The sequence below is a fragment of the Monodon monoceros genome, unplaced genomic scaffold (genome assembly GCF_005190385.1).
Source record: "Monodon monoceros isolate NGI ecotype Baffin Bay Population unplaced genomic scaffold, NGI_Narwhal_1 Super_Scaffold_19, whole genome shotgun sequence".
Lineage (NCBI taxonomy): Eukaryota > Metazoa > Chordata > Mammalia > Artiodactyla > Monodontidae > Monodon > Monodon monoceros.
Genome location: NW_021703775.1, coordinates 28,358,896 through 28,373,728, shown reverse-complemented (window position 1 = coordinate 28,373,728; position 14,833 = coordinate 28,358,896). Strand labels below are relative to the sequence as shown.

Sequence of the window (14,833 nt, the reverse complement as noted above, 5' to 3'; positions counted from 1 at the left end):
GCTCTGGTCTTCTCTCGCGAAAGCGCCGGCCCCGCGCCTGCTCCCCAGCGCGTCCCCGGGGCGGTCCGGCCGGCTGGCTCCGAGGGAGAGTGCTGGAAACCCCGCGGCGGGAGGAGGCGACGGGCTTGGCGTTGCGCACACTGCCGGAGGTGGAAGGTCAGGGGAGGGACAAAGCCCTTCTCCTGTGCAGGAGCGAGATCTGAACTGCGCTGGGCGCCCGGACCCCTGGTCCAGCCCTCAGCCCTCGCGGCCGCCGCCCAGTCCGCTGTTCCACCGCCAGGTGCAAAATGCCGTGTCATTGGGAGAGTCTGCGGCCGGAGCATTGAATTACAGCTTAGCCGAACCCGGGTAGGGCGGCGGGGGTGGAAGGTGAGCAGAAGCCCCTGTTCTCCTCGGAGCACCCGCTGACAAGCGGGCTGAGCGCAGCCGGGGCGCGGACCGAGTGGAGCCCACTGAAGCAGCCCGGGACTGGCCTGTTCCTCTTTAAGAGCCGCTGCTCTGAGCCGGGAGCCAGTGATCCAAGCCGTTCTCCCTCCGCCAGCTCTCTCCAGTGAGGGAACCCACGAGCTGCGCCTCGACCGTCCCCGACCTTCCCCAGCCCTCTCCGCGCCCTGGGCGCACTGGGCCCTGACTCCCCGCCAGTCATGCTGAGGGTCTTCATCCTCTACGCCGAGAACGTCCACACCCCGGACTCCGACATCAGCGATGCCTACTGCTCTGCGGTGTTTGCAGGTAGGAGGGGCCCGCGATCCCTCCCGGGAGGGGAGGATGGGGTCGGAGAGGAGACGCCGCGGCTCTCCATCCCGGAGAGCACTGGGACGTGAGAGGCCAGACTCCTCGCCCAGACCAGATTGACTTTGAGTGTTGCAAAAACACACACCCTCGGAGAGAGGCGACTCAGAGGGAAATTGAGGCAAGAGGGAGAGGTGGCTGAACGGCCTGGAAGCTGAGCCCGGGTTGGGGCTAAGAGGGGCCTGGAAGACGGGGCCAGCATCTTTCCTCGCACTCTCAGGATCTCTTAAAAGAGGCCTTTCCAGGTTGTGTGCTGCAAAGCGTTTTACTGCAGGGCTCCCCGCCTCTCCCCGGAAGACTGGTGCCCGGACTATTTGTAATCCAGCTCTTCCCGCCCCCCGCCCCCCACCCCCTCCCCGCGCCCCGGCCCGGGCCTGGCGGCTCTCCTCGGCCTTCGCTCTCTATTACAGGCTGGGCCGGCAGGCAGGCGGCCACTGGGGGCAGAGGCATCGCCCATCGGTCCAGGGATCCTACCCTTGCTTTGGGCACAGGATGCGGGAAATTTAGCATGTTGGGGGTGCTGGCTCCATCATCAGATCGAGGCTACCTCGAGCAGGGGAGCCTGCTCCCCTATCAGATTGAGACCTCCCACGGGAAGGTCTTTTCATGGTGATGAACGGACTACTCCAGGAGGTGACGGCAGGGCCCTGTCTGCTTCTCTGAGAAGGCCCTCTGGGTGGAGCCAGAGCTGGGGTCTACACAGCTGGGCCTGTGGGTTTGGAGCCATACTGAGGGAGAAGGACCAGAGGGCAGGAGTGTGGGAGCCCCCCTCCCCACCCACCCTGTGGGTTCACTCTGAGCCTCTGTTAGTTACCTGTCATTCCCTTTCCACCCCGGAGATCTGGCTACATCCCGGGCCTCTGGCAATCACGGCATCGCTGGTCCCTGGCCATCCAGCAGACATTCCCTTTCAGTTTCACAAGCTCCTGGATCTACCTGTTCCCAGACGCCCCTGTGCCCACGTGTTCCCCGACACATGCACACCTGAAGTGCATGTGACACCTGCAAGTTCCAAGGAGTAGAAACTCACAGAACGCAGGCATGTGTCCATAGCAATGTGCGCGCGCGCGCACACACACACACACACACACACATTCCTGGGTGTGAGATTTTGGGTTTCTCGAGGAGGAGTCGCTGAATGGGCCCTTGGCCTGGAAAGAAGTGTGCCCCAAAGGGGGTAGAAGGAGTGGGAGGTGACACTCCAGCTGTGCTCTTTTCCTAACGCGTTGCTTTGACCTGTTCTGACCAGTTTCCCATAGTTGCCTTCAGAAATGAGCTTTATCAAGGTGTTTCCAGGAGGAGAACGAGGGCACCAATCGGGGGCGGCCTCCACGCTTCCTCTGAAACCTTGGCTCTGGGCAGGCCAGGCCAGTGGTTCATCTGCATGGCCCGGACTAGCAGCCTGGCTGAGGGCCCTGGGCTGAGAGCTGCAGACCTCCATGGAGCACTATTCACTGTGTAAATAGCCCCCTGGCTGAGGGGAGGAAGGATACATTGCTGCCAGAGGGAAAACAGGCACCCTGTGCTTTAAGCTGCCACTCCCGCCCCAGCACCCCTCGCCTGGCACAGGGCCCCCTGAGGGCTGAGCACCCTCTGGAGCTGTCCAGTGCACAAATGAAACGCAAGAAGGGTCACCTTGGAGCCCCTGCCTCTGTTCTCAGGGGTCTTGTCTCCTCTGGCGTCCACTCAGCCTGAACCAGATTTTCCCCCACCTTCTCTGACCACACCCCCAGCTCCCAACACCTCCCTGCAGGACAACACACTTGACTCAGTCTTCATGGCGCCCCTACCCAGACCAAGCTCAGAACCCTAGTAAGAGAAAGGAAAGAATGAATAATGAAAGGGGAAGCACTTTCTCACCCCGGAAGTGCTTTACCTAGAGGAAATCCTATTGGTGTGGCTCCTCTCCTGTCCTCGTGGAGCAATTGCCTCATCCTGCATCCTCGCCCTGACTGAGCCCTTCCCCCCATTTGTCTGTCTGCTGTCAGTCTGCAGTCCTCCCCTTTGCCTGCAGCCTGGCTCCTCTGGGTGGGCTCCCCCTTCCCTGGCGATGAACGAGGTACACTGTCTGTGCTGACTGGGAGGGTCCCCAGCCTTCGCAGGGGGCCTTCTGGATCCCCCCCACTCTCAGCCATCACAGTCACTGCCAAGCAGTCATGGGGAGCGCAGGCCCTCCCTCCCCCACCCCTGGCCACAGTCCACCTCCTGCGTGTGGGCCAAGCTCTTCACTCATGTCCAAATTTGGCCTCCCTGCGGCATTCAGGCCTGCTCACCCTCCTTATCCCGACCAGGGCCAGGTTGGTGAATGATTATGCAGAAGGCTCTGTCTCAGGGACACACTCCTCAGAGCAGAACACCCTTCTGGGAAGGCTCCCCGCACCAGCTGGCCTGGACCTGGCTTTCCCAGACCTTCTGGTTTTAGGGCCCATAGACCTCCTCCTTTGGTTACCTATTTGTAATATCTCATAATTTCACAGGTGCCTCCGCGCATGCATAAATTCATTTCCTGCTCACGGTAGCTTTGTAAGGCCAGTGGACAGGGTTATCATCCCCTTTTACAGATGAGCAGATAGGCCCAGAGAAGTGCAGGGGCCTGACCAAGGTCACACAGTGGCCAAAGCACCCCTCCCACCCCCATCATCACGCCCTCTGTTGTCCTCAGTGTCCATGCTCATGAATAAGAAAGTGCTCTGGAAAGCGTAGCATGCACTGCCCACACATGAGGCACCCTGGGCCTGAGCCAGAACAGGGGAGGGCTGTGCGTGGGGTACCCAGCATGGGCTGAGTCAGAGTCGGGGGGAGTGCAAGGCTGCAGGGAGGGCAGTGTATGACGAATGACCCAGAGATGCAGGATTCCAGTTTTGAAAAGTGTATTCATCACAGAGAGAATGGTCATTCATTAAGCACAATGTACCATTTTCAGATGCCGTTCCTTCAAAACCCCGCAACGATCCTGTGAGATATATTTAACCGATACTCTGCTTACTAGGTGTAAGCGCTGTTCTACATAGAGCTCACTTACTATGAGTTCTATCGTGTTCAAGTTGTAATTTGTACCAGGCCCTTATATACAGACGCTTACTCCTCCTATCAACCACATACGGTGGTGACCATTATCACCCCCATTCTACACCAGGAAGAGGTTAAGTCATACCCTAGTAATTAGTGGAATCAGGATTCAGGCCCACACACTCTGGCTCCAGAACCCGTCTCTAACTGCTCTACCATTTCCCTCTGGTCTTAGCTCTGATTTATAAGAGACAAGCAGTAAAAGGTGGAGGGGCAGGACCCAGGTCTGGCTCACACCCCAGAGACGAGTCTCAGTCTGCACTGTGGCCCCCTCACACCCTGCCTTATCTCACACATTGTCCCTGCTGCCACCCACTCTCGTTCGCCCTCAGGCCCTGACATCCCCACTCTCATTCTCTGGTCTGGAGGATGCTTTCTTATCTCGGAGGGGTCTCTGCCCCTCTGCATCACCCTCCCTGCATCTCATAGGACCAGTCACCAGTTGGCCCAGGATGCTCCCTCTGGGCAGTACTCTTGTGCTAGGCCATCTCAAGGCCTCTGTTAGGCCTGTGATGGCTGTTCAGGGACTGATAAGCTAAGGCTAGGGGCATGCATCATGTAGCACTGAGGTGGGCAGCCTGCAGTGGGTGTGGCAGGCACTTGGGGGCCTCTGGAAAAGGGGCACTGTAAGCATAGGCCCCAAGCTTAGCCAATCCAGTGGGGTGGAGGGGCTCAGGGGTGCAGATAGCTGGCAGCCTTGGTCACGTTCCAGTGGGATGAGAGCACGGAACAAGAATGAAAGGACGGTAGCTGAGAGTGTTGGCTGTGGACCCAGACTGCCTGGGACCTTGGATTTGGAATCCCAGCACTGTCATTTTCCAGCTGTGTGTCTTTGGACAAGTTACTTAACCTCTCTGTGTCTCAGGTTCCTCATCTATAAAGTGTTGATAATAATAGTACCTGCTCTGGAGGGATGATTCTGAAGAGTTTATGTGTTAATCCACATAATACACTTTGAATAGTGCCTGGCACTTAAATACATGTTAACTATTTTACTATTATTATATATGTTTATATATATATTTATTATAATTATTATTATGGTTAACATGTATTGTACATGTACTAAGAAATCACTGCACACATCCAAAAAGCCTTTCACTATCTTTTTGGCCTGGTCCGGCCTATCACCAGCTCTGTTGGTTCATCTACTGTCCTACCAGACTGGGCACAATGTGCTGAGAAGTGAGTGGCCATCCCCTCGGCCCCAAGGGACCCTGGTCCTGTCTCCTCTGGCTGCTCCCCCCGCACCCCCCGGAGCAGTCCCTTCTGAGGCCAAGACATATGCCCACTTGCCTGCCGGCTGGCTGTGACCCTCACCATCGGGCTAGATCTTTCTTGGAAAAGTGACTCCCTGAGCCCACAAACCTTCTCAGTCCATCTCCCCAGGCCAAAATCTGTTTCTTTCTTTCCTTTTCTTTTTTTTTTTTTTTACATCTTTATTGGAGTATAATTGCTTTACAATGGTGTGTTAGTTTTTGCTTTATAACAAAGTGAACCAGTTATACGTATACATATGTTCCCATATCTCTTCCCTCTTGCGTCTCCCTCCCTCCCACCCTCCCTATCCCACCCCTATTTCTTTCTTTACTTCCTGCATGCTGGTCTCTTTCCAGATTGGTTCATTAGGCTGAAATGTTAGCAAGAAGAGCACTAACATCTATTGTGCACCTACTGTGCACCAGGTAGGCACTGGCCTGGAAACTTTAGTGTTTGCTGTAATCCTCCTAACAGCTCTGTGAAGTAGCATTCTCTCGATTTCACAGAAGTGGAAACAGACTCTGAAAGGTCAAACCTCACGTCTTGGGACACATGGCTAGAAAAGGGTGCACTGGGATGGACGCAGGGCCATCTGATTGTTCCTGCTATGGGAGAGTTCTTCCCAGGCAGTCGGTCACATGACCATGGCCATAACCAGAATCACTGCTGTATGTGCAGTCTACACCCCGACACCCCTGGTAGACATGTGACTGCCTCTCTAATCCCAGCTGGTCGGATTGGGATATCCTTGGGACACAAATTCTTCAATGAATGTGAGCGGGGAGGGCAGAAGGAGGCATTGGACCATCCTTACTCCTGTAAGTTTTTGGACTTTGGCAAATGTGCCCTGAGGAATCCTGTAAGCTCACATGCAGCGTGTTCGTCTCCAGGTTGGTGTTATTGGAAGCAGAGGGCAAGGTTTATTTGCTTCCTGGATACCCCATGTCAGGCCTTGGGAAAAAACAAGGCCCCAGACATTAGGAGAACTGAGCCAGAGGAGGCCAACTCCAAGAGCAAGAAGGGGCTCTCCTTGAAGTATCTCCTCCTTGACTGGCAGGGAGGAAGGACCGCATCTAGGTGACAGAAGAGGGTCACAAACCCTCATGCCCATGGGAGCATGGCAGGTGGCGTAACTAAGGCCAGAGGGAGAAGCGCGTGCATATTGGGTGAGTGGTAGCGAGTAGTGCGAGCCGAGATGCATGCTCCCGGCTGCAGGTGCCAGAGAGTCAGTGTTAGGCAGAAAAGTAGGGATCGTGTGCCAGCTTCTCTGATTTTTTCAAGGGATGCTATAAATCCAGATCTCCTTATGTTTAAAGTACAATTTTGTTATAAAACATTGTGTTGATCAAAGACAGCAGGTCTATGTGCTGGATGTGTCCCAGGGGACACCAGTGGCAGCATGTGATGGTGTTTTGTTTAATCTGGGAGACCTTGGTTCTTGGACTCTCCAGGGAACAGGCAGCCAGTCTCCTCTCACTTGAGATTATCAGTCAGCACCTATCCATGACTACACCGATGGGGTAACAGGGGAGAGCTTTAGTCCCCTCCCCCCCTTACCTCTTTTAGCTCTGAAATGTCTGTTGCGCTTAACATGAAATTGTAAGTAAAAACTGGGCTTGCTATGCAAATTCAGCTTCAAAGCAGGTCCCCTTGAGGCAGGAGATAGATGAGCCCCAGGCTAAACAGCTGGAGTTTGTCCCCTGTGGACAGATACTCCAAAACAGCAGGAGGGAGGAGAAGCTAAGCCCTGCCCAGGTAAGGGATAAAAGACCACGTATTCCTCATTCTCAGAAGTCAAGGAGACCTTCCCAACTACACAAACACAGAAAAGCTCCTTGGAGGTCAAAAAGGGAGGGGGCGCCAGCCCATAGTAAGTGATGTCCACATAGGCCTATTCTCTAGAATCCATCTTGGCTAAGAGATGCGCACACACACAGAGGAGGACGCTGAGATATACCAAATATGGACTCAGAACCAGCAAAGCAAGATGACTGGCCAAAGGAAACCCAGAAGAAATGCCCCATAAAAGTCATTCAAACTACCACAACGGCGCGACTCTCTCTCTGAGCCCGCCCGTGTGTCTACCCACACGTACTCTTTTTCCTCCTAATAAACACTTTACTTGTTTCACTGCTTTCTGTTTCTTTGTGGAAATTCATTTTCTTGTCACTGGCCACTGGTCTAGTGGCTAGGATTCAGCGCTCTCACTGCCGTGGCCTGACTTCAATCTCTGGCCGGGAGCTGAAATCCTGCTTCAAGCCGCTGCAGGCCGAGGACACCCGAGACCACCCTTACCCACTTGCTACCCAACAGTGGCTCCTAAGCTGGCCTTGTCACCTTTGCAGTGGGGCTGGAGTTTTCCGGGATGCCGAGGAGCTGCCCTTACCTGGGGCCTTAGGTAGGATGCAGACCTGGCTGTTGGTTAGCGAGCCCTAACTGATGGTGGGGGGCACGATGGTCTCTCTCACTCACATAATGGTTGATGTGTAGGCAGCCCAGGCTGGTAAAGTTCTGACCCACAGGGCTGTCCAGGCCCCGGATCCTTTCTGTCTTGTTTCTCTGCTATCCCCCGTGGTCCCTTTGACAACATGGTTGGTGTGCTGGATATCGTACTTGGCTCTCCAGTGTCCCTTCCACACCATGATAAGGCTAAGCCAGTGGTTCTCAAAGAGGATAGCACTGTCCCCTTGGGGGAATTTTGGATATGATGATTTGGGATATGTTTTCACTGCAGCCTGGGCAGGACACACATAGCCCTTCTGCTCATATCGCATCGGTCATCACCTGGTTTCCTGGCCACATCTAGCTCTGAGGGAGTTCTGGGAAATGTAGTCTATTTATGTGGGTGACCATGCTTCCAGGTCAATCTCCTTGGAACATTTCTATGGCAGGAGGGGAGAACATCTTTTTTTTCTTTTTTTTTGCGGTACGCGGGCCTCTCACTGCTGTGGCCTCTCCCGTTGCGGAGCACAGGCTCCGGACACGCAGGCTCAGCGGCCATGGCTCATGGGCCCAGCCGCCCCGCGGCATGTGAGATCTTCCTGGACTGGGACACGAACCCGTGTCCCCTACATCGGCAGGCGGACTCTCAACCACTGTGCCACCTGGGAAGCCCCGGAAGAACATCTTTGAGGCGGACAAATTGAGGTCTCAGCACACTGTCCGCAAGAGCTGCATTCCTGTTGCAAGTCCCCTTGGGAGGAAGCCCCCTTGAGCACCAGGCCCCAGGATGACATCTCCAAGGGAAGAGTCAGCCATCCTGTCAGGGAGAAGTGAAGGGCAGCCAGGCTGGGAAGTTGGAAGTTGGGATGGGAAAAGAGGCCTCAGGAAGTGTCCAGGGCTCAGGCCACCAGCTGCTGCTTTTCTGGTGTACTGAAAAGGTGTGTGGAGACCCTGTTCCTTGGACATAAGCCAAGTGTTTGCAAGAGTCCCTTGGAATATTCCTCTGGAAATATTAGATGTGCCCCTACAGATTTCCTGTGCCACCTCTGACCGATTAGAGCAGGGCTAGGGGGCAGGGTGTGGTGTGCTGGGGAAGGCAGCAAAGTCAGGAATTATTGTGTTGGTAAAAACTATCCTCGATCATCAGATCCAAAATTCCCCCTAGGGGGCAGTACTACCCTCTTTGAGAACAGCACACTTCACATCACGGGGTGGAAGGGACACTGGGGAGCCAAGTGCAATGTCCATCACACAAACCCCAGGCCAGCCCTTCCTATCCACCGGGAACACCTGGCTGCCTGAGACAGACTGGGGCTCTCCCCTCATCGACCAACTCCACCATCTAGCTAGACATCAAACCAGCACTTAAACAAATAGTTACTGCTTCCAGTTGGGACAAGCGCTAAGAAGGAAAAGTGCTGCTGTGCAGTTGTTTGCCAGAGGACCCAGCCTAGACCAGGAGGTCAGAGGCTTCCCATGGAAGTGATGAGGCCTGAAGAGTGAGTGGGGGTGGCCCTTTAAGAGAGGGGGGAAGGCAGGTGCAGGTGGAGGTGACAGCAGAGCTTGGAGGGAGTTTGCAGGGAGCTCAGCATGTTCCAGAAACTGAGAAGCCACTGGACCTGGAGCTGAAGAGTGAGGGGCTGAGGGGTCTTACCTTGTATGCAGAGGAAAGGGAGCCGGGCTTTATTCCAAGAGCATGGCAGGCCTTGGAGGGATTTTACGAGGGGAAAGACATGATTATATTTAAGATCACTTGGCTCCTGTGTGGATAATGGACCAGAGGTGACCAGCTAAGAGGCAGCCCAGGCAGGAGAGGGTGGTGGTGGAAATGCCTTGGTGGAGGTATTTGGATGCTGTGGGCACATAGATGGTACCAAAGTCAGTAAGGATGACTTAGGCTGCAAGTAAGTGAAATCCTACCTCAAAAGGTCTAATAATAAACAGTCTTAAAGTGATTTTTTTTTTTCTTTTGCGGTACGCGGGCCTCTCACTGTTGTGGCCTCTCCCGTTGCGGAGCACAGGCTCCGGACGCGCAGGCTCAGCGGCCATGGCTCACGGGCCCAGCCGCTCCGCGGCATGTGGGATCTTCCCGGACCGGGGCACGAACCTGTGTCCCCTGCATCGGCAGGCGGACTCTCAACCACTGTGCCACCAGGGAAGCCCTTAAAGTGGTTTTTATTCCCGATACAAGTCCTCTTGGGAGGAAGCCCTGTTAGTACCACGCCACAGTATGATCCAGAGACCTGGTGGACTCTGGGCATATACAGTGGACAGCTCCACAGTCACCCTGGACCCAGGCTGACTCCATTTTTCTCTCTGGTCTGCCGTCCTTGGTGTCTGCTACATCTTAGAGCTGGCCGGCAATTTGATCTACATGCTTCCTTATTCTCACGAAGCAGGAGAGGGAGTTGGGCTTGTCCATTCACGGAGGATAAGTTATCCCTCCAGGAGAACAACTCGGGACATATGCCATCGCTGGACCAATAGCTATTGCCAGGAGATGGTCTCAGATAGGTCAGGATCTGGAGCTAGGGCTGGGGGTAGTACCCGAATAGTCGGGTTCTGCTGAGAGAGAGGAAGTTTGGATGTTGGAGAGGAAGTAAATGTCCAGCTCATCATGAGGGTTAGTGGGGTCACCCAGGGAGAATGGTAGAGTCAGGAGGAAGAGGGCGCAAGCCAGCTAGAGAAGGTGCAGCCTTTAAAGGTTGGGGAGAGGACAGCCTCAGACTTGTCATCGAGTGGGTGAGGGAGGTAGGATCTAGTGCCCAAGTGCCCAGCGGGGCTTAGGAGTACGAATGATTCGTTTATAACAGCAGGAGAAAGAGCAAAAGATTTGGGCTCAGAAGCTGACCGGAGTTAGGAGGCGGGGAGCCTGAGGAAGTTCTCTACTTTGCATATAAAAAGCAAACTGAGAGCGAGGATGGTGATGGGGTGTTGTAGGTTTGGGGAGAGAAAAGTATGAAATAGTTGTCTAGGAGAGAGGGAGATTGAAGAGGCTGTGGAGATGTAGTAGTTCCCTATCAGCACTCAGGATCCACCAGAGTCAGGGGTGGGAAATAACAGGTGAGACCAGCAGGCTAGCTGTGTTATTCTCCAACACCTTTAGTGCTTAGCGGGCTGGGGTGGAGTAGGCAGGGCTGGATTTCACCACGTTGCCGTTTAGCCACCTGAAAATGCTGGATCTTCAAAACAAGCGAAGAGAAAGAGAGCTGTGATCCTGTGCAGCAGAGTGACGATAACTAGTCACTGAATTGAGGCTGAGTGAGGAAGCTGGCGAGGACCTGGGAGGTGGGAGGAGGGACAGAGCCTGTCGGGTGCTCGGTGCTGCAATGTAGGGGTACGGAGGTGAGAAGCCACCTGTGGCCAAGAAGTTCATCAGTTGGAAAGGAACCAGACGTAACACACGAACGCACGCTAAAGGCGGTCACCACTCGAGGCTCACGCTCTAGGCAATCCCCCTCATGGTGAGGGCGAGGGGACCTAGAGATTGCTGCTGGGGATGTGGCAGGGTACCGAGTGGGCAGGATGCAGACCTCCGCCTCCGGAGGCGGGTGACCCCAGACTGCTCTGGAGAAGGCTCAGAGGCCCTTCGCGAGAGTTCGAGCGTCGGAGTCTCTCGGACCTCCGGGGCACCGAGGGCGGTCGAGGGGGAAGGTGGGCCGAGGCGAGCGGCGTGGGCGCCAGGGGCTCAGGGCGCAGCGCGCGTTTGGCCGCTCGGCCCTCTCCTCCTCTAGCGCTCGCAGCGCTTGCAGTTTCTCGCGGACACACTCTGGTCTCTGAAGCCGGGTTTCCCCCACCTCCCGCCTTCGCACCCAGTTGCCCCTGGGCGCTTCGGGCAGGAGAGCAGTGGAAACGAGGTCGGCCTTGGTGCGCTCGGGGCCCGGGCGCGCTGGCCGGGCGGGTAACCGGGACGGTGCGGGCTCCCGCTAGCAGGCGGGCGGGCGACGCTTCCCAGCTGCGTAGCCGAGCCGTGCGCCCCGCGTCAGCTGCGCTTCCATTCCTGGCGGGGGCGGGGACCCGCGGAGGGGACCAGCGCCCCCGCCGGCGCCAGGCTGACCCCTGGCCCGCCCCGCCCTCCGCGGGCAGGGCGGATCCGGACCCGGGCCGGAGGGGAGGGTCCACCCAGTGGGTGTCCGGTGTCCTCGCCGCGGCCTCTCCCAGGCGCCGGGACTTCTCCCGCGGAGGCGACAGCTCGCTCCCCTCTGGTGCGGCTGCCTCGGAGCCGAGCGCTTGCTCGGTGGGGGCCGGCCGAACCATGCTGAGCTGCCAGCTGGTGAGGGCCAGCAACCTCCCCAGTGTGAAGAAGGACCGGCGCAGCGACCCGGTCGCCAGCCTGACTTTCCGAGGTGAGAGCCCCGTGGCCGTGGCGCCCGTGCGCCCGCGCCACCGACTCTGCGCGCGCACCGCCGGGTCTGGCGGCCCGGCTCCGGCGCTAACTGTAGTCCAAGCCATAGTTTCCTCCCCGTCAGCAAGGACAGAAATCTCAGAGAAATTTCGGTCCTATCTTCTGCCGAGGGGACGAGGAGGATGCAACCGAGCACGATAAATGCCACAGTGTTCAGAAATTTTGGAAAACCGGAAGTGCCATAACAGGTCGACAGTTAACACTTTTCTAAGACCGAAGCCCAGAGGGAATAACGTGCGAGCCCTTAGCGGGCAGTGATGAGGGCGGGGTTGGAGGATGGGTGCGGAAGAGAGAGGAATAGGATCGCTTAAAAACTGGGTGTGGAGACCGTGAAAGTTGTCTTGATTTCATTCATTCATTCGTCCATCTTTCTTCAGCACTGGCCATATTGAATAGGCCGTGTCTCAGTTGGGAGGAAAAGGGATAGAATAGAGCGGATGTAGCCTTGATACAAAAAATTTTGAGAGTTCAAGGAAGTTTTTAAAATGCAAAGAGCCTAAACACCTGCCTGTGGTACTTAGACCAGAGAGGGTCTCTCTGTTTGGGGCAAACACCCCAAAGGACTCAAACCCCGCCCCCTTCTCACCAGGCACCCTTAACTCCCGCCTCAAGGCAGACATTCCCACGGGAGGAGGTATCTCAGGAGGGGAAAGGGAAGAGGAAGGATCTGTCAAAATTAAGAGAAGGAACAATGGCAGTGAGTCAGGACCCCGGTTCTGCAAAGAAAGATAATTAAGGAAAGGGAGAGGGTTTTCCTCTTACCACGAGGTGTATCCTGTGGTTTTGTGGAATTAAAAAACGTGTGCGGCGCAAAAGGTGGTCAAACGGAGAGGGACAAGTGGCTGGTGTTTTCAGGAGGTTAGAAAAAGGTGGGAACACCAAGGGGGCTCTTTAGCTCTGACCCACGATCGCCATCTTCTCCCCAAGCATCCCAAAATGATGATAACTGTAGATGAAAGACACAGTTTGGCAAAGTGAGAACTAACTGTAGCTTTTATTCTTTGATGTGTGACCATGTACATTTTATTCCTCTTTTGAAAAGTGTGAGTCGAAACAGTTTAGAAAACTCTTCTGTTTTCATTAATTGGTGATATTCCTGGGTGCCTACTATGAAATGCAGCATCCAGACAAGGTCCCTAGTTCTCCCTTAGGTTCAGATTCTGCTTAAGCCATTCTTGTGTGGAAATTATGGGGCCAACACTGGCTGGGAAAGAAGCTCCCCAAGGACCCTGAGCCCAGGGCCCTTCATCAGCCTAGGTCTCTTAGATGCTTTGGACTTCTTTTGCATCTGTTCACCACTCTCTTTCCCTGGTTCTCTAACGGTTTTGTGGTAGCTACTAATCTCCCCATTCTGCAGACAAGGAAATGGAAACCTGGGGAAGTGTTCTGGTCATGGCAGGGAGTGCTTGGAGTGGGCAGTGCCCTTGAGTCCAAATCAATTGAGGTCCCTCTTGGCTGTTGCCCCAGCCGAGGTACCCCAAGCACATGCACCTGCTGTCCTCTCCCCATCTCTGCATTCCCCTCCCTTTATAATGCCTTACTATTTATTTGCACTGACAAGCTCCTAGCAAAACTGAAATATAATGGAATGTACCATCTCCAGCTGTTCAAAGTCTATTTATCTTTCAAAGCCCAGCTACAATGCCACCTTCTCCAGGAAGGCACCCAGGATTCCCCTGGCTATCATTAGTCTCTCCTCTCTGGATGCACAGCACCTTGTTAGGTCTGCTAGTGCACTCGCCCCAGCCGGGCTGTGCTCAGTACTTTGCTCCATAATTAGGATCGCAGGACTCCTTGAGGGCAGCATCTTGTCCTATTCATCAGGATGCCTGGTGCTGAGAGCAAACAGGTGGTACTCTCTAGTGTGTGCCCTTTCTGGCCCAGTTACTCACCATCTTCCAGATGTGCCTGGGAGTCTCAACAGTCTGGGGCAATGGTTTTCATGTTTTACTGTGCCTGAGAATCTTCTGGGGATTGTGCTTGAAAGACAGATTCCTGGGTCCTATCCATAGAGGTTCTGATGCAGCAGGTTTAAGTGACCTAAGAATTGGCATTTCCATACCTGATGCAGGCCATTTTGGAACCACATCTTGAGAGAAATTGATGTGAGATGTGGTGAAAGGTGAAATTAATGTGACCTCCCCCACCCTACAGGGGTATTCATGCTGGACTTTGGGGCTGAGTTGATGCTTAGGGAAAGGGGCTGTTAGAATCAGACCCAGAATTTACAGATCATCTAGCTTGGGGTACTCAACCCCGGCTGCACATCAGAATTGCGTGGGGAGCTTTCAGAAAAAACACTGCCAAACTCCCTGTCCCTCCTCTCTTGAAGCGAAACTTCTGGGGGCAGGGGCCCAGATATAGGTGTTTCTAAAAAATCTCCAAATGTACAGGAAGCGCAATCAGGGTTGAGAAGCCTTGTTGGAACACATCATGGCACAGAGGGGACTGGACTGCTTGCAGAGAAGTCTCCGCACTGTGTGCTGGGCTCCCACTCGGAGCGGAGCCCGAGGAGCATGGGCCTGGCCAGGCCCACTTGTCTCACAGTTGTTCCGGGCATTCCAGGCTCAGATGTAATTTCAGGACCTGCCTCCCAAAAATAGACTCTGAGCTCTGGGAGGCTGGACTCTGAGGACCCTTTGCTGTGTTCCCTCTCTCAGGGCTTTAGGATAGAGGCTTTTAATGAATACTTACCATCCCTTTGTTCTTGTATTAATTAATTAGTTAGCATGACTACCTACCATGAGTACCTGGGCCATGGTGGAGATTTTTGACTGACCATCTGCGTGAATGAGCAGCTTCATTTCCTATAGCATTTAATGAGCTGTACTTCTCTTCTGCCCTGCCCATTTCCCACCCTCTAAT

General features: G+C 54.8%; 1 protein-coding gene across 13 annotated transcripts in view; it reads left to right on the top strand.

Moving 5' to 3' along the window:
* The first annotated feature begins 485 nt into the window (after positions 1-485).
* Positions 486-14,833, top strand: part of DYSF (dysferlin) — a 222,354-nt gene continuing 208,006 nt past the window's right edge. For 4 of the 13 annotated variants that reach the window (XM_029231979.1, XM_029231976.1, XM_029231969.1 and 1 more), the window contains exon 1: positions 11,734-11,909. Coding sequence is in view for 8 of the 13 variants with exons in the window: in XM_029231977.1 (XP_029087810.1) it covers positions 11,819-11,909 (91 nt within the window). In the remaining 5 variants the exon portion in view is untranslated. Of the gene's footprint in view, positions 733-11,733; positions 11,910-14,833 lie in introns of those variants that run through there. The other 9 variants (XM_029231977.1, XM_029231974.1, XM_029231972.1 and 6 more) reach the window with 5 other exon arrangements.